This window comes from Panthera uncia, chromosome E1 (genome assembly GCF_023721935.1).
Source record: "Panthera uncia isolate 11264 chromosome E1, Puncia_PCG_1.0, whole genome shotgun sequence".
NCBI lineage: Eukaryota > Metazoa > Chordata > Mammalia > Carnivora > Felidae > Panthera > Panthera uncia.
The window spans coordinates 56,666,756-56,684,016 of record NC_064814.1 but is presented as its reverse complement, the minus strand read 5'-3'; the positions used below and the strand labels follow the sequence as shown (position 1 = coordinate 56,684,016).

Here is a 17,261-nt window from a genome sequence, read left to right as displayed (position 1 = left end):
CTGATACTGGAGGTCCCACACCAATGGCCAGGTCTCTGCTCATTCCTTTGAAAGCCCCACCAACAGGCACTATCCTTTTTTAGTGCCTCAGTCTTAAATATGAAGAGAAGGCCAAGGATCACCAGACATTTAAAAAGAGAAAGGGACTCAAAGAAAACAGGAATAGTGCAGGAGTAGAAATTTTTTTCAACCGTAATTATCATGTTCAGAAATATTAGAGATTTAGCATCCTTGAAACAAGAGCAAGGTGGGTTTTTTTTTAAGTTTTTATTTAAATTCCAGTTAGTTAACATACAGTGTAATATTAGTTCCAGGTGCAAACTCCATACAATACCTGGTGCTCATCACGACAAGCTCACTCCTTAATCCCCATCACCTACTTCACCCATCCCCCCACCCACCTCCTTTCTGGTAACCATCAGTTTGTTCTGTATAGTTAAGAGCCTGTTTCTTGGTTTCTCTCTCTTTTTTTCCCCTTGCTCATTTGCTTTGTTTCTTAAATTCCGCATCTAGGTGAAATCATGGTATTTGTCTCTCTCTGACCTCTTTCACTTAGCATAATACTCTCCAGCTCCATCCATGTTGTTGCAAGATTTCACTCTTTTTTTTGGCTGAATAGCATTCCTCTGTGTGTGCGTGTGTGTGTGTGTGCATATGTGTGTGTGCATGCACGTGCTTGTGTGTGTATATATATACACACACATACACACACCACATCTTTACCCATTTATCAGGTGATGAGCATTTGAGCTGTTTCCATAGTTTGACAATTGTAGATAGTGCTGCTATAAACATCAGTGTGCATGTATCCCTTGGAATTAGTATCTTTGTATTCTTTGGGTAAATACCTAGTAGTGCAATTACTGAATCCTAAGGTAGTTCTATTTTTAACTCTTTGTGGAACCTCCATACTGTTTTCCAGAGTGGCTGCACCAGTTTGCATTCCCCCCAACAGTGCAGAAGCGTTCCCCTTTCTCCACACCCTTGCCAACACCTGTTGTTTCTTGTGTTGTTGGTATTAGCCACTCTGACAGATGTGAGGTGATATTTCATCATAGTTTTGACTTGCATTTCCTTGATGACGAGTGACGATGGGCATCTTTTCATGTGCCTGTTGGCCATCTACATGTCTTTGGGAAAATGCCTATTCATGTCTTCTGCCCATCTTTTAATTGGATTATCCACCTTTTGGTGTTGTTTTATAAGTTCTTTATCGATTTCTTTACCAGATATGTCACTTGCGAATATCTTCTCCCGTTCCATTGGTTGCCTTTTAGTCTTGTCGTTTCCTTTGCCGTGCAGCCTTTTATTTTGATGCAGTACCAATAGTTTATTTTTGCTTTTGTTTCCCTTGCCTCAGGAGACATACCTAGAAAGAAGTTGCTACAGCCAATATCAAAGAAATTACTGCCTATGTTCTCCTCTAGGATTTTTATGGTTTCAGGTCTCACATTTAGGTCTTTAATCCATTTTTAATTTATTTTTGTGTGTGGTGTAAGGAAGCGGTCCATTTCACTCTTCTGCGTGTTGCTATCCAATTTTCCCAACATTGTTTGTTGAAGAGACAGTCTTTTTCCCATTGGATATTCTTTCCTGCTTTGTCAAAGACTAATTGGCCACATAGCCGTGGGTTCATTTCTGGGCTTTTTATTCTGCTCCATTGATCTGTGTGTCTATTTTTATGCCAGCACCATACTGTTTTGATTACTACAGCTTTGTAACATATCTTATAAAGTCTGAAATTATGATGCCTCGAGCTTTGCTTTGCTTTTCCAAGTTTGCTTGGGCCATTCGGGGTCTTCTGTGGTTCCATACAAATTTTAGGATTGTTCGTTCTAGTTCCGTGAAAAATTCTGTTGGTATTTTGACAGGGATTGCATTAAATGTATAGATTGCTTTGGGTAATATAGTCATTTCAACACTATTTATTCTTCCAATCCATGAGCACGGGATGTCTTCCCATTTCTTTGTGTCACCTTCAATTTCTTTCATCAGTGTTTATAGTTTGCAGAGTATAGGTCTTTCACCTCTCTGGCTAGGATTATTCCTAACTATCTTATTGCTTTTGGTGGAGCCAACTGTTTTTTGAAAGTAACAAAGAACAAGACAGAAAAGTTTCAATAGCAGAAGTGGTTTTTTAAATGAGGTGTTTATTTATTTTTAAATGTTTTATTTATTTTTGAGAGAGAGCGTGCCTGTGCGTGCACGAGTGGGGGAGGGGCGGGGGGATGGACAGAGGATCCGAAGCGGGCTCCGCACTGAGAGCAGTGAGCCCAATGCAGGGCGCGAACTCACGAACCGTGAGATCATGACCTGAGTCGAAGTTGGGGGCTCACCCGACTGAGCCACCCAGGTGCCCTGGCAGAAATATTTTTAATTTAATAGAAAAAAAGCAGAGATGAAGTTGAGGAAACCTCAAACAGAGTAGAGACAAAGAAGTGATATGTGGACTATTCGTTGGATGTTTAAGTCACTGTATTCGGAGGTTTCTTTGTTATGGAAATTAGTCTATCCTTACACTCACAAAAATAGTTTCAAAATTCTGAGGGCGGTTAATTTCCCATCCAGGATTCTAGGCCTAGGCAAATTACCAAGCAAATGTGAGTTGAATAAAGACATTTTCAAATATGCAAGATCTCAGAAAAAATGTACCTCTTAAGCACTCCTTCTCAGAAAGCCACCGGAGCAAATGTTCATGCCACACTCCTTGTGCAGTGGATGCACGATAAATAAATACGTAAGTACCTCCTCACTAACCAGTACTCCGTGTCTCCACTGATAAATCACCATGCACCCGTGAATTCCATAATGCATTTTTTAAAAATTTTTTTGAGTTTCTATTTAAAGTCTAGTTAACACATGGTGTAGTATTAGTTTCAGGAGTAGAATTTAGTGATTCGTCACTTACATACAACACCCAGTGCTCACCCCAAGCGCCCTCCTTAATGCCCATCCCCCATTTAGCCCATCCCCCCACCCACCACCCCTCCAGCAACCCTCCGTTTGTTCTCTATAGTTAAGAGTCTGTTTTATGATTTGACTCTCTATTTTTCCCCTGTGTGCATCTGTTTTGTTTTCTAAATTCCACAAATGAGTGAAATCATTTGGTATTTGTCTTTCTCTGACCTGACTCATTTTGCTGAACATGATACACTCTAGATCCATCCATGTGTTGCAAATGGCAAGGTTCATTTTTTATGGCTGAGTAATATTCCTGTGCGTGTGTGTGTGTGTGTGTGTGCGCGCGCGCGCGCGCGCGTGTACATCTTCTCTATCCATTCGTCAGTCCATGGACATTTGGGCTCTTTCCATAATTTGGCTATTGTTGATAATGCTGCTATAAACATCAGAGCACATATAACCCCTCAACTCAGCATCTTTGTACCCACAGGTAAAATACCTCGCACTGCAATTGCTGGGTCGTAGGGTAGTTCTATTGTTAACTTTTTGAGGAACCTCCATACCGTTTTTCACAGTGGCTGCACCAGTCTGCACTGCCGTAGACAGTGCAGGAGGGTTCCCTTTCTCCACATCAATCAAGCCATTTATACAGGCAGGAGGCCCGCAAAGAGTTATTTGCGTGAGACCCTGCACACCCTAAGGGCAGCCCCAGTTAAGGCAACGGAGACTGTTGCAACATTGATCACCTGCTTGTGACTTGTGTGACTTTCGGGACAGCCCTTCCCCTCTTTGAGCCTTAGTTTATAAAACAGGGGTAATAATATCTACTTGTCAGAGTCTTGTAGGGTTAACTGTGTACATCCATCTTGCTTTCTCTTACTTTCATCAAACACACACACACACACACACACACACACACACACACCCCTTGATTGTAGCCAACTGTTCTCTGGGGATGGTTTGGCCACGTATGAATCTTAAGAGAGTCAATCTTTGTTTCCCTCAATTTACAGACATTTGTGGGAAAGGCAACATGCTTGAGAATTTAATCTTGGGAAATCACTTGTTCTTGTGGCTAAAGTAGCAGATGGCTTATTATTTACAAAACACCTTGAAGAGCCATCTTGGTTTCAGAAAGCCAGGAGGCAGAGCAGAGGTTGAAGAGACGATACTTGTGACAAATAAGTTGTTTACATAATAAGGAAAAATACGGCCTTTCCTCAAGTATGTCACTGCTGAGGGGAGTGTGGGAGGTGGAGAGAGGAGGTGAGAGGGTCTGCGAATAAACAGAAATAAGAGAAAGTAAGAACTTTCTACAGCAAGGCCCCTGTGGGTTGGGTCTGGGGGTCCCGAGGGTCAGGTCGGCCAGAGAGAAATCTCTGGTGGAAGGAGCGATTGCAAAAAATGTTAAGAATGCAGATGGCTAACGTCAAGTCTTACAACTGATCCTGGATTTATTTTACGTTTTGATATCTTGTTCATCCTAGATTTTTCTTTGCATTCATTTTGATTTTTTTAAAATACTGCAGCAAAATATTTCCCATCTTTTTTAAAAACACGTTTAAGTTTATTTACTTATTTTGAGCCGGGGTGGGGAGTGTGCATGCACAAGTGGGGGAGGGGCAGAGAGAATCCCAAGCAGGCTCCACTCTGTCACTGCACAGCCCAACGTGGGGCTCGAACCCACAAACCATGAGATCGTGACCTGAGCCGAGATCAAGAGTGGGACGCTTGATCGACTGAGCCACCCAGGCGCCCAAAATAGTTTCTATCTCGATTACTGAGTTTTGGGGGACCCCCTGAAATGTCATGCCCAAGGGGAGTGCCTCACTTCCCTCCCCCTAGCCCCTGCCCTGGCTGTCACCCTTTCAAACCTTCAGTACGAGTCTGTCTCACGGACCACCCGACAGTCAGCACAGGGCGGAACAGAGACCATCAGGCAAGACGCAGAAGCCATCTGGAAGCCGGGGTGAATAAGAAATGTCACTAACGTAGGGTGACAAGACAAACACCGGGCCGAAGAGGAAGGTCAACGGGTGGGATGGTGAAGGGTCGTAGGCAGGGCTCCCAGAGAAGGTGTGGAGTTTGTGTGGCCCCTGGGGTGTCCTCTCCAGAATGGAGTGGGAGGCTCAAGGTGCCGCGGGGGTGGCCTTCCCGTGCAGTCCTGCCAAGATAAGCCAGGGATCCGAGGCTGGCTCTCCAAGAAACAGAGGGCGGCGGTGGGGGCTGGGGAGAGGGCCCAGGGTGCACCTCTCAGCCTCCTTCCAGAAATGCTGAGAAGCGCCCGCTGTGGCATGAGTCATCCGAGCAGTCCCGAGACGCCAGCCTCACGGGGGTAGATCCGGGAGGCCCCTCCTGACACCGTGTCTGCTTGACGCGCAAGCTGACGACACTCGACGACAGGCCCGGTGTCCGCGCCTGCTCCGCCAGCGACGCTGGGGAGATAAGAACGGGGGGGGGGGGGGGGGGGGGGGGGGGGGGGGGGGCGTATCAGCCTCTGACAGAGCCTCGGGGTTCCCGTTCCGGAGGATTCCAACCTTCTATTTTCGTGTGGGTGCCTAGCAGCCAAGCAGGGAGCACTGCTAAGGAAATCACACCCCTGAGCCACGCTTTCCTATCACCCCCTTACGAAACCTTTAAGACACTGGTTTCTCAATTGCTTTCTGCCCCTCCTGGTTGAAATCTTAGCGCTTTAATGTATCTGTGGACCTGTGTGTGGCCCTCCGGAGGGCCACAAACCACCGTGGTATCTGAGACGCTGCCCTGCCCGCTGTCGGTGCGCGGGATCTATGGCCGGGTGTTCCATACGCTTCCTGGACTTCACCTGCCCCCTGGGGGTCTGCCCTCATCACCTGTATCCCATTTTCCTGCACCTCCACACCTCCCTCCCACTGCGTCCCCGGGGCCCCCATCTCCAGCTACGACCCCCTCTGTCGCCTTCGCGGCCTTCTTCCTGGCGCACTGCGCTCTGACCTACACCCTGCCTCCACCTGTCGGAGGCACCGGCTCCCCGTAAGATCACAAAGAGCCCCGGGTCCCCACGGGAAAGGGCTCCGGCCAGCACTTGCCCCGCCGACGGCAGAAACAAACTGTTGCTCTCCAGCTGAAGATTTTTGATGGCCAGGAATAGCCTCTCCAGGGACAAGCTTTCAACCGTGAATTCACGTACGCGTTACGAACGCCCCCTTCCCAGCCCTGAAAAATTCCTGATTATCCCCGTCCGTGGACGATTCAGCCCGTGTGTCCCCTGGTGTATTCCACCGCGAGGCAAGTAGACACTCGGCTTTGTTGTTTTCATCCTGTTTGTTTTATCTTATTCTTGTTTTGTGGTCTTTTATTCTTTGCACCTCTCTCTTGGACTCCGATTCACAGAAATAGAACCACCGAGGGCATGAAGACGTAAGCACAAACCCACCCTTCGTAGCGTCGGTCGTGTGCCCCCAAACCGGAAACAGCCGTACGCCCGTGACAGTGGAGCACCACACAGCTGTTCGAAGGAACGCGTCGGGTGAATCACCAGTGAGCCCCAGAAGTTTCCGCGAGCAACGTCTCTTAAGGGAGAAAAGCAAGCTGTGGGGAGAAGTATATAGTTTGGCAAAGAGTTTTTTCAGCGACCAAAACCAACCGCTCCTTGAAGGGCATCGTGACTTAAGAGCGCTCTGAGCGCACAGAAATTCGCACAGACTCTTTGGGCTCAGCTTGGGGACGTCTGCCAGAGACGGGGGCGCGGGAAGCGGAGGGAAGAGAGGCGGCAAAATAACCCGCAGCTTTTTCTCTCTGAATGGACGCAGCTCCCCGGGAGCAAACCTTCTAGGACTCTTCTCTGAGCTTTGAGCGTCCCCTCTCCGGCACCCTTTGGAGGCCCCACCAAGGCTCTGCCACACCCCAATACTCCCGTGGTGTGCAGACCGGCGGATGAGGAGGAAGGGGGGAGATTTGCCTAAAGGGCCCAAGACACTACCTGGAAGGAAAGGGACTGGGATTTGAATTCTTGTTTACATTGTTCAATATTAATCAAGCCCTCTGTGAAAGGCTGAGAAGGTTCTAACAGAGATCCATCAACAGGAAGGAACACTGGGGGTCCCGAGAGGGAACCCCCTGTGAGGAAAGTGGCTGTTCATTCGACCGGGCTCAACACCAAGTCCTGACGGTTTAAGAGCCTAAAGCTGGGGGCGCCTGGGCGGCTCAGTCGGTGAAGCGTCCGACTCTTGACTTCGGCTCAGGTCATGATCTCATGTTTCGTGGGATCGAGCCCCGTGTCGGGCTCTGTGCTGACAGCTCAGAGCCTTCTTAGGATTCTCTCTCTCTCCCTCTCCCTCAAAATAAATAAATAAACTTAAATTTTTTTTTAAATCACAAAAGTGCTTTGAAAAAAGAAAATAGTCTAAAGCTGGACACGGCCCTGGTACAGCCCCTTCACACCAGAGTCACACGTGGGGACCCCGCCCGAGCCTGTGTGAACTAATAGCTTGGAAGCCCAAGGGTATGTCGTGGTCGAGGCAGGGATCCCTGTATCCCGAGAAACTGACCCTTAGACCGTGCGAGACGGTGTTTCCCCGGTCACCCCACTGAACAGGGACAGAATCGAGTGACAGCGCTCAGAGGGAAGTGCTGGGCCCCTGCAGGCAGGCCGAGCAAGCCCTCAAGTGACCAATCGGAAAAACAGATGACAATATCTCTACCCTGAAGTCAGGTCCCGTGTTTAGACGGTTTAAAGTGACAGAGTTTATAATGCCATGTTTGTACGTCCAAGTTGTCCTCAAGGAACAGTGACAAATTCATACAGCCCCGTGCCCAAAGTGGGCCCCAAACGCTCATAGTGCCGGGGCGAGGGGGTCATCCTCTAGACTGGCTGTGGTCGGAACCACATTGGCACGGGAGATAGGAGGGGATGCAATTATTCTTACGTTTATGTTTAGAAAAACACTGTATTTTTTTAAATTCACTTTTTAAAAGTCTATCTATTTTGGGGGGGGAAGGGTAGAGAGAGAGGGAGAGAGGGAATCCCAAGCAGCTGCCCACCGTCAGTGCAGAGCCGGACTTGGGCCTCGAACTCACGAACCGTGAGATCATGACCTGAGCCGAAGTCGGACGGACGCTTAACCTTAACCGACAGAGCCACCCGGGCGCCCCTAGAAAAACACTTTAACGAGCCTTTCCAGCTCGAACACGTAAGGGCCATCCTCCTCCCCCACAGGCCCCCGGGGAGAGTGAGAGGGCTTTGATCAAGGAGTTCACGTGCCCTGTGAAGGGAGGTGGTGGCAATGTGGGAGTCGGCTGCTGGGCCCGGAGAACGGGGCCTGGGGGTCTGGAAGAGGGGGGAGCTCGGCTTCGGCGGGCCCGTGTGGCAGGTGAGGGCCTCCCTACCGCAGAGGGCCCGGCAAACTCAATCCCGCGACAGGCCTAAGAACGAAATGATCATCGTAAGGACAAAAAAAAACAAAAACAAAAACAAAAAATGAAGAGGCTTAGTTCTCCCTGTTGAAGACAAGAGGCTTCTCCACTGTTCCCTGGTCTGAGAGCATCTCTGTCAGAAAACCTTTCGTTTTAAGTTCCTTCTCCATCTCCGTAAAATGCATGGAAATCCTCTTAGAAGCTAAACAAGCCTCCGGTCAGCTTTAGATCCAGGAATGTCTTTCCCAAGGACCCAGGATCCACCCCTTTGAAAGGTCAACATCAAAGGAGACGGAGCCCCTCTCTTCTGGCTTCCGTGGGAGGCTGGAAGCCTGACTGGGGGAGGGGGGGGTCCGTGCTCCAACTTGCGGAACCAGCTGCCGTCATCAAGATACAAGAAGTCTGCTTTCCTCACGACGAGGCCTGGCAGTAACACAGACCGCCACCAGTTACCAGGTGGACTTGGGATGAATGGGGCGGGACAAAGGGTGCCGCCAAGCCTTTTACTTGAGGACCGGTCACTCTTAACTTGAGACCATACGTGTGTGTGTGTGTGGCTGTATGAAAGGGACCATTTCCTTCTGTCCGTGAGTCTCTTAGCAGATTGCCTGTGAGACGTGTCACGTTCTGGTTTAAAGCGTAGTCAATAACAAAACTGTTTGGGGGCGCCTGGGGGGCTCAGTCGGTTGAGCGTCCGACTTCGGCTCGGGTCATGATCTCGCGGTCTGTGAGTTCGAGCCCCGCGTCGGGCTCTGTGCTGATGGCTCGGAGCCTAGAGCCTGCTTCGGATTCTCTGTCTCCTCCTCTCTGCCTCTCCCCCGCTGGTGCTCTGTCTTTCTATCTCTTTCAAAAATAAATAAATGTTCGGGGCGCCTGGGTGGCTCAGTCGGTTGAGCGTCCGACTTCGGCTCGGGTCATGATCTCGCGGTCGGTGAGTTTGAGCCTCGCGTCGGGCTCTGTGCCGACAGCCTGGAGCCTGGAGCCTGCTTTGGATTCTGTCTCTCTCTCTCTCTGCCCCTCCCCTGCTCATGCTCTGTCTCTCTGTGTCTCTCAGAAATAAATAAACATTTAACAAAAAGACTTTTTTAAATAATAAAACTGTTTCTTTCTCTGCAATCTTTGTGGAGGGGTTCTCCTGGGCTGGGAATTTGGGTTTTTAACTATATTTCCCCAACATAACCCACATGCTTAAAAAAGGAAAAAGAAAGGAAGCGGGAGGAAGGGCCTAGAGGAGTAAGACCCCTCATGGGAAACTGGGGTCTTTGGAGGGACACGGAAAACAGGGCAGGGAAGGGCAGAGGAATGTCCAGGAGTGATGCGGACAACATTCAACTGGGAACTGTTTCCAGTCTGTAAATAACAGAATGGTAGCAGATAAAACACACTGGCATCGTCTAAGTGTTTTAAACGTATAAACTCATGTAACATACGCCCTACGTGGGCCTATTCTTAAATATTTACTTCCCCCTCTGCCACGTGACCTTGCAAGGCACCAGACAGGGCAGAAGGGGCGTCACAAAGGGGCAGAGAAGCAGGTTCAAGTGTGGACTGACTTGGGAAGTAGGTATGAGACAAATTCTTTTATAGGCAAAAGCGACCTTTGAAGGGGGTGTGTGTGGAAAAGGTCAGAGCCAGCCACTACACAGGCTGGGAACGCGAGCCATTTTATTTGGGTATTACAGAGCGGGGCGGTCCCCCAAACTGGAGGAACCGGGAGCCTGCGAATGGCAGACGCACGGTGCTGAGCACAGAGGACACAGGTGGAGAGGAGTCTCGAAAATACGAGGGAGGACGACACCCAGTGCAGATCAGACACTTCCGTGCAGTTTGGAGGCTGTTCTGCGGGTCTAGAAGCCCTCTTACCCCCCAGTAACCAACAGACCAAACCATTTTTGAGGGTCAGGCTCAAGAAAGCAGACTTACTTTGCTCTGGCCCAGGCCACCAGACATACACCCTGGGGGCCAAACGCTTATGAGTGACCTGGAGCCAGGTCTAGACAGGGACCTGCGGGAGGCGTCTTCAGATTCCTGGATGACAAAGCCCCAGTCCTGGGGTCTACAGAGTCCCTAAGCAGCACTGGCCCCACTGCCGTTCCCTAGTTTCCTGCCCCGAGAGCCAGGAGAGCCACTCAGGAAATTGCTGGGGGGAGGAGGAAAGATAAGGACAGCAGGGAAGAGGACAAAAGTGGAACTTAATGCCTAACAAAAGCCACTTACATATAAGGTTTGAGAAGAGAACAATTCTGGTTAAGGGAAGAAGGCATCAGGGTCAGTGACGACGACAAAAATTAACCTGTTACATACTGAAGGCTAAGGGACTCCGTTCACCCGGAAAGGACCAAGGTCACGGGAACTGCCCGCCTATGCCGGGTTCCCGCCCGACTCCACGCTGCACCCTGACACCTGCGTCCCTAACATCCGCACGCACTCCGAAGGGTGGACGCCAGGAGTTTGCGCCGCCCTGCCTCGGTGAGGCCTCTGTTTCTGGTGTCCCCGGGTCCTGCAGCCAGGACGTGTGAAAACGGCCCCGGGAAGGAGGGGGGCCAGCCTTTGACCTGTCACTTTTCCAGGTTCTAGGGAACGAACTCCTGGTCATTTCTCGCAGGGCCGGGCTCCAACGCGGTAGAAACCAGGCGCCGCGGGCCCGCCGGGGTCCTTCTACCGGAGGCCAGCGCGGCCCCCCAGCCAGCCTTCCCCAGGTGCCAGCCCAGGGAGGCCGAGACCCCCTCACCCCCTCTCCCTCCCCGCTTTCCCGAAGGCCTGGAGCCTCATCCTCGAAGCCCCCGACCCTGCGGCCCCCAGCTCCCCACCCCTCCCCCCCAGGCCGGGCGCGGCGGGCGCCTCCAGACTCTCGGCCCCGCCCACCGGGCCCCTTTATCTTCCCGCAGCCCCGCCCCAGCCGAGCCCCCCCCCCCCACTCCCCAGCCGTCTCCTCCGCGCACAGGTTCGGGCTCGCCTGGGGCGGGGACTGGGGAGCGCCCGAGAGTTGCGAGGGGGCGGGGACGCAGGCCCCTCTTTAAAGGCCCGCGACCGGCCCGGAGGCGCCCCGACAGCCGCCGGCGGCCCCGGGCGATCCCGACGCGCAGGCCCCGGAGCCCGAGCTGCGGCGGGACCGCCATGGGCCGCTACCGCATCGGCGTGGCCACCGGCGCCTGGCTCTTCTCCGGGTCGCACAACCGCGTGCAGCTGTGGCTGGTCGGGGCGCGCGGGGAGGCGCGGCTGGAGCTGCGGCTGCGGCCGGCGCGGGGCCAGGTCAGACGCCCCGAGCGGGGACCCCGACCTTGGCCGGGCCTGGGCTCGCGGCGGGAGGGCGGCGGGGACGCGGGCGGCAGGCGACGGCGAGGTCGCGCCGGCGGAGACAGGAGCCGGAGCCCGGGCCGGGCTCAAGTCCCTTCTCCCTCCGGTCCTCGCAGCCTCCCCTCTGGGCTTCCCCAAGTGACCCCAGAGCCGGTGTCAATGCGGGATCGGAGGTCCCGCCAGAGGCTGCCCCGAGGGCGGGCTCGGTGACAGCTCAGGGCTGGGCCCACGTGGGCGACGACGCTCAGTCACTGATCGCTGAACCCGCGGGCCGTGCCCCGTGCGCCCTCGTCCTCCCGGGCCCGCGCCGCGCAGGTGTCCGGAGAGGGGAACAAGGGCTGCCGTCTCTGGAGGCCCTGGGCAGCGGGGGCTCCGCAAAGGCGCCCCCGACCCCCACGAAGACGGCCTCTCCCGGGCCCCTGCTCCTAAGTGTCGCGGACTGTGGCCCCCGCAGGAGGAGGAGTTCGAGCGCGACGTCCCCAAGGACCTGGGGCCCCTGCAGTTCGTGAAGCTGCGCAAACACCACTCGGTGGTGGACGACGCTTGGTTCTGCGACTGCATCACCGTGCGCGGCCCCGGAGCCTGCGAGGAGGCCACCTTCTTCCCCTGCTACCGCTGGGTGCAAGGCCAGGACGTGCTGAGCCTGCCCGAGGGCACCGGTGAGGGGTGGGGGCGGGGAAGCGGTATGGACACTGGGGACCTCGGGGGTCCCCAGGAGGGGCTTGAAAACAGTGGGGGCTCGGCAGAGGAGGTAGGGAGAAGACAAGGATCAGGGAAAAGTTCTCAGTCCCCGAGTGACACACAGAGTAAGGCGACTGGAGGGGAAGAAGGATCTGGAGAGCCCTCTTCCAATGAGGGGAAGGGGCCTGGGGGCTGCAGCACTGGTGGAAAACAGAGTGGAAGGCAGGTCTCTGTGTGGCGGGACAAGTGAGGGCAGCGACAGTCAGGACAGCACACGCAGCAGGGGACCGCTCGGGGAAGACCACGAACCAGGCCGAGAAAGCACGCAGACCCCTGGGAGGGACAGGGCGCACCCCGACAGCGGGCCGGAGGAGGAGGAGGCAGTTCGGATTGGTCACTGTTCCAGACGAGTCCTGAGACCAACACGGACAAGGACAGTAAGGATGGGCGCCTGAGAGGGGGCTCCGACACAGGTGAGTGCGGGCACAGAGAAGAGCTAGAACCCGTCAACACACAGACTGTGCCTCTGAGGCTAAGAAAGGTGAAGTGAGGGAGAGAAGGCCAACCCAGCAGCTCCTCGATGGCTTCTGAAGACAGCCGCAGGTGTGACAGGTGAGGGTGCAGACGTGTGAAACTGAGCAAAGCTGATACATGGTAGAAAGAGGTGTGGTCACACGAGTGATTCAGATTTTATCAGCTTAATTAAGGTGATGAATCCAACCCCCGGTATTGATGAAATAGGGTCAGGGAGGGAAAGACAGGCTCACAAACATGGGGGACAACCATGACGTTTGTGTCTCAGGGCAAGGGCTGAGCGCAGAGGTGAGGGCCCCCGGGGGGTGCAAGGTCGGCAGGTCTGGGAAGCGCTCATCTGGGCGACTGATCACGTGAGGCACAGGGAGAGACAGAAGCGACAAAGCAGAACGGGGCCCTCGGGCCCTGACCACCGTGGCTAAGACGAGGACAAGCAGGGGAGAGCCCAGGACCACGCAAAACCGTGTGGCCAATCACCTTCGTGTCTCCCCAGCGCGCCTGGCAGGAGACAACGCCTTGGACGTGTTCCAGAAGCATCGGGAGAAAGAGCTGAAGGAGAGACGAAGACTGTACTGGTGAGCCCTGTCCCCCCTCCCCGGGCCCCGCCCCTCTCGCTGACGGAGACACCCTCCCTGAAGTCCCCTCGTGTCTCCCAGCTGGGCCACCTGGAAGGAAGGGTTACCCCGGACGATAGCGGCAGAACGCCAGGACGATCTGCCTCCAAACTCGAGGTTCCATGAGGAAAAGAGGCTGGACTTCGAGTGGGCGCTGAAGGCAGGGTGAGGAAGCCTGGGGCTCGGAGCGGAGCAGGGCGGGGAGACCGGACGACGGCGGGAGCGCGCGAGGGGCTGGGCTCACGTCCCCACACCCGTCCTAGGGCTCTGGAGACGGTCCTCAAGCGCGTTTACACCCTCCTGAGCTCCTGGAGCCGCCTGGAGGATTTTGACCAGATCTTCTGGGGCCAGAAGAGCGACCTGGCTGGTCAGTGGTTCCCCCAGGTCTCGATACGTCCCCGATGGCCCCGCTGGGTGACCCGCCCTTCACACCCCATAGTCCCCTTGACTCCTCAGACCCTGTCGGCCGACCAGGTCACAGAGGCCTCCAGAGTGACGAGCCAGGGGCCGCAGACAGGGTGGTCACGTGCCGTGCCTGAACTGCCCCGGTAGGGCCTGGAGGGGAGGGACATCCGGGAGGTGACAAATACTCCCTCCTCCACTCCCCCTGGCCCCACAGAGAGGGTTCACCGCTGCTGGCGGGACGATGAACTTTTCGGCTACCAGTTCCTCAACGGCGCCAACCCCATGGTGCTGAGACGCTCCGCCTCCCTGCCCTCCCGGCTGGTGCTGCCCTCGGGGACCGAGGCGCTGGGGGCCCAGCTGGAGAGAGAACTCCAGGTACTCCTGGCCGTGTGGGCGGGGGAAGTCGTAAAGGCAAGGGACCAAAGATGCGTCAGGGGAAGGGAGGCCTGGTCGCCCACTGTGCCGGGCTGCGGGGCCCCGTGCAGAGAGCCTAAGGATGGCAAAGCGTGGAGACGGGCGCCTCGAGGAGCTCCCGGCACGGAGGGGAAACGGGACGAATTCCCAGGGCCCCGGCGGGGCCGGAGACGTTAGCAGGGACGATGACGTTCCCTGGCTGACGTCATACTCCCGACACGGGCGCCGCCAGCGGGCGAGACCTGGGGAGGCTGCCTGGAGGAGAGCAGGGTCTGGAAGGGCCGCGCGGGTGTGCGCACGTGCCGGCTGGATTCGGCGGCGGCCGTGGCCGGGGGCCCTCTGTGCGGCGCTCGGACGAAAAGGAGACATTTGGACGGGAAGCGAAAGAGCGTTTGCCGAGCTGGTGGGGACCAAACACAGGGAGCAGAGCACCGAGGGGTGACGGCGAAGGGGACCGGCCAGCCTGGCAAAAGGACAGCTTCCGGTACCCGTAACACAGACCGGGCCGGACGCGGGCCCGGCTCTGAGCCCAGATCCGCTAACCGCATGACGCTCCGTTTCTTGGCTCAGCGAACCTGACGGGGTGGGATCAGACGCTCCGGGCCTGCCAGCGGGGCTCTGGTGCCGACACAGGATGATGGCAAGAAGCTAGATCAGGGCCGTCGCCTGGCCTCTGCCCGGGCCCCCCGGGGGTGCGCCGTCAACCGTAACCTTGGGCGCGTCCCTCCTCCTCCCCGCAGAGCGGTTCCCTGTTTGAGGCTGACTTCAGCCTGCTGGACGGAATCCCGGCCAACGTGATCCGAGGAGAGAAGCAGTACCTGGCCGCCCCCCTCGTCATGCTCCAGATGCGGCCCGAGGGGAAGCTGCTGCCCGTGGTCATCCAGGTGAGGCGCCCCGGGCACCCCCTCCCCACACGGCTCTGTCCGCCCGACCTCTGCTCCCAGCTTCTTTGTCCCTCACCCCCACCTCACTCAGAGCGGCCGGTCCGCCTGTCACTCTTGGCTTGCTGGCTCACCCAACTGGAAGTTCCCGTTCTGTTCGAGAGCCATACTGGCCTTCTGGGTTCTCATCCTGTACCCGGTGGTTCTCAAACTTTTGTGGGCATCACAGTCACGGGAGGGCCTGTTCAAACACAGGTGGCCGGGTGCCCCCACCAGACTTTCGGGTCCAGTAGGTCTGGGGGTAGGAACTGGGAATCTGCACTTCTAACAAGTTCCAAAGCTGCTGCTGGTTTGGGGGCCACACTCTGAGAGACCTCTCCTCTCCCTGGGGCCCCTGACTCAACACCCGTCGTCCCGCGAGTCCCTTCCTCCCACGGTTCTCGACGGTCCGGTCCGTCACCGAGTCCTGCCCACCGTCTCACACACCCAGCTTCTCCTTCCCATTGCCCGCCCTTGCTCGGGCCCAGGCTTGCTGGGCCCCCTGCTTCCGACGCCCCTGCACTCGCCCCACCATCTGGGCAGCGGCGCGCAGTGCCGGCGGGAGGCAGGGCAGGAGGGGGCCTCGGTCTTCCTCCTAGACCCTAACCTGCAGGGAGCAACGCCTTCCGTACTCGGCCGTGGCCGCCCCCGGGGCCGAGCAGAATGCCACACAGCGGGCGGAGGGTCAGTAGGTGTCTGCTTTCCTTCTTGCAGATCCAGCCCCCCAGCCCCAGCTGCCCCGTGCCCCCGCTGTTCCTGCCCTCGGATCCCCCGCTCGCCTGGCTCCTGGCCAAGATCTGGGTCCGCAATTCCGATTTCCAAGTGCACCAGCTCCAGTACCATCTGCTCAGCACTCACCTGGTGGCCGAGGTCATCGCCGTGGCCACCATGAGGTGCCTCCCAGGGCTGCACCCCGTCTTCAAGGTACGTGCCCTCCCCCCCGAGCCCCAGTTCACAACCCCAGAGAGAGGAGAGAGCCCAATGCCAAGCGGCGCCGCAGGAACACAAAAACGTTTACGTCCGTTTGTGAACGAAAGCGGGGAGACGAGGAGCAAGACCGTACAGCTTGACACCCGTGTGTCCGTGACGTCAAGTCACTTAACGTTTCCTCGGGAACGCTCTGAAATTCCCAGGGAGCTGACGATGTAGCGATGAGCCTGGAGTACAGCTGGAATGTTGTTAGTAAGACAGCAGCCCCGTCCCTGCCTTTGGAGAGTCACCGTTCGGCCAGGAAGGCAAGTGACGCCCCAGAGAGCCACCCGGGAGAACAGTAACCGGGCCTGGAATTTGACGTCACCAGAGACAGCCTACGAGCGCCACGGAACTCACGGGGAATGTTCTGCTGCCACCGAAGAGCGTGCTGAGTCGGAGCAGATCCAAAGGCCGGGAGAACGCCCCAGCAGGCTACCTGTACCTGCCCGGGACCGGCACACAGAGACACGCGCTGGCAAGGTGGGGGCGTGAATGAAAAGCGAAAAGAAGTCAGAGACTTCGTGGAGGGAGGGGCCAACGGCTGCAGTGATCCCGGGTGTGAGACTGGAGACGGGCTGGAGGTCCACGCTCCCACGACACCTGGGAGCCCACAAGGTGGGGGGGACGCCCTAGAAGGTGGTGAAATTTTATAAAACAGCGAGTTCAGGATCCATGGCTAGGCAGAAGGCAGCAAAGTAAGCCTCGTGCTCGCTTAAAAATGTTCTCAACGTCTTGATGGCACTTTAGGTACAGGGACGTGGCGGGGAGGGACAAAGCTGATACCAGCTTCTGAACGAGGCTGGTTGTCAGCAACGGCAAGGTCAGGAGAAGAGCCGGTCTGGAAGCAAAGACGGGGTGTCCAGTTTTAAAAACGGGGCGCCGAAGTGTCGGCAGGTTGGCACGTGAGTCCCCGCCGTGGGGTTTCAGCTGGGGGCTTCCACCCCTCCCCCAAGCCTGGCCGGGCGCAGCCGCGGCCCCCGCGAGTCCGGGACAACACAGACAAGAGGGACACCAGCATGCGCAATCGAGTCTCAGATCTTGCCGATCTCGTGATGCCCCCGCGTCGCTGTCTCCCGCTCTTCTGGAATGGGTTAGGCTTCTGTTCACGCTCGCGACCCCCCCCCCCCCC

The 17,261-nt window shown here is 55.8% G+C and overlaps 1 protein-coding gene and 1 long non-coding RNA gene across 5 annotated transcripts in view; one reads left to right on the top strand and one right to left on the bottom strand.

Annotated features, from left to right (window-relative positions):
* Window positions 1-627: 627 nt before the first annotated feature.
* Window positions 628-17,261, bottom strand: part of LOC125927082 (uncharacterized) — a 23,938-nt gene continuing 7,304 nt past the window's right edge. Inside the window, exons 3-4 of one of the 2 annotated variants that reach the window (XR_007459229.1) lie at window positions 6,317-6,471; window positions 628-5,065 (exon numbers count right to left, since the gene is read on the bottom strand). This is a non-coding gene — a long non-coding RNA (uncharacterized LOC125927082). Of the gene's footprint in view, window positions 5,066-5,420; window positions 6,472-17,261 lie in introns of those variants that run through there. The other variant, XR_007459228.1, reaches the window with a different exon arrangement.
* Window positions 11,308-17,261, top strand: part of LOC125927078 (polyunsaturated fatty acid lipoxygenase ALOX12) — an 11,508-nt gene continuing 5,554 nt past the window's right edge. For 2 of the 3 annotated variants that reach the window (XM_049637127.1, XM_049637126.1), the window contains exons 1-8: window positions 11,310-11,547; window positions 12,047-12,251; window positions 13,301-13,382; window positions 13,464-13,586; window positions 13,685-13,788; window positions 14,041-14,201; window positions 14,981-15,124; window positions 15,875-16,084. In XM_049637127.1, coding sequence (XP_049493084.1) covers window positions 11,413-11,547; window positions 12,047-12,251; window positions 13,301-13,382; window positions 13,464-13,586; window positions 13,685-13,788; window positions 14,041-14,201; window positions 14,981-15,124; window positions 15,875-16,084 — 1,164 coding nt within the window. In that variant the 5' untranslated portion in view covers window positions 11,310-11,412. Of the gene's footprint in view, window positions 11,548-12,046; window positions 12,252-13,300; window positions 13,383-13,463; window positions 13,587-13,684; window positions 13,789-14,040; window positions 14,202-14,980; window positions 15,125-15,874; window positions 16,085-17,261 lie in introns of all 3 variants that reach the window. The other variant, XM_049637125.1, reaches the window with a different exon arrangement.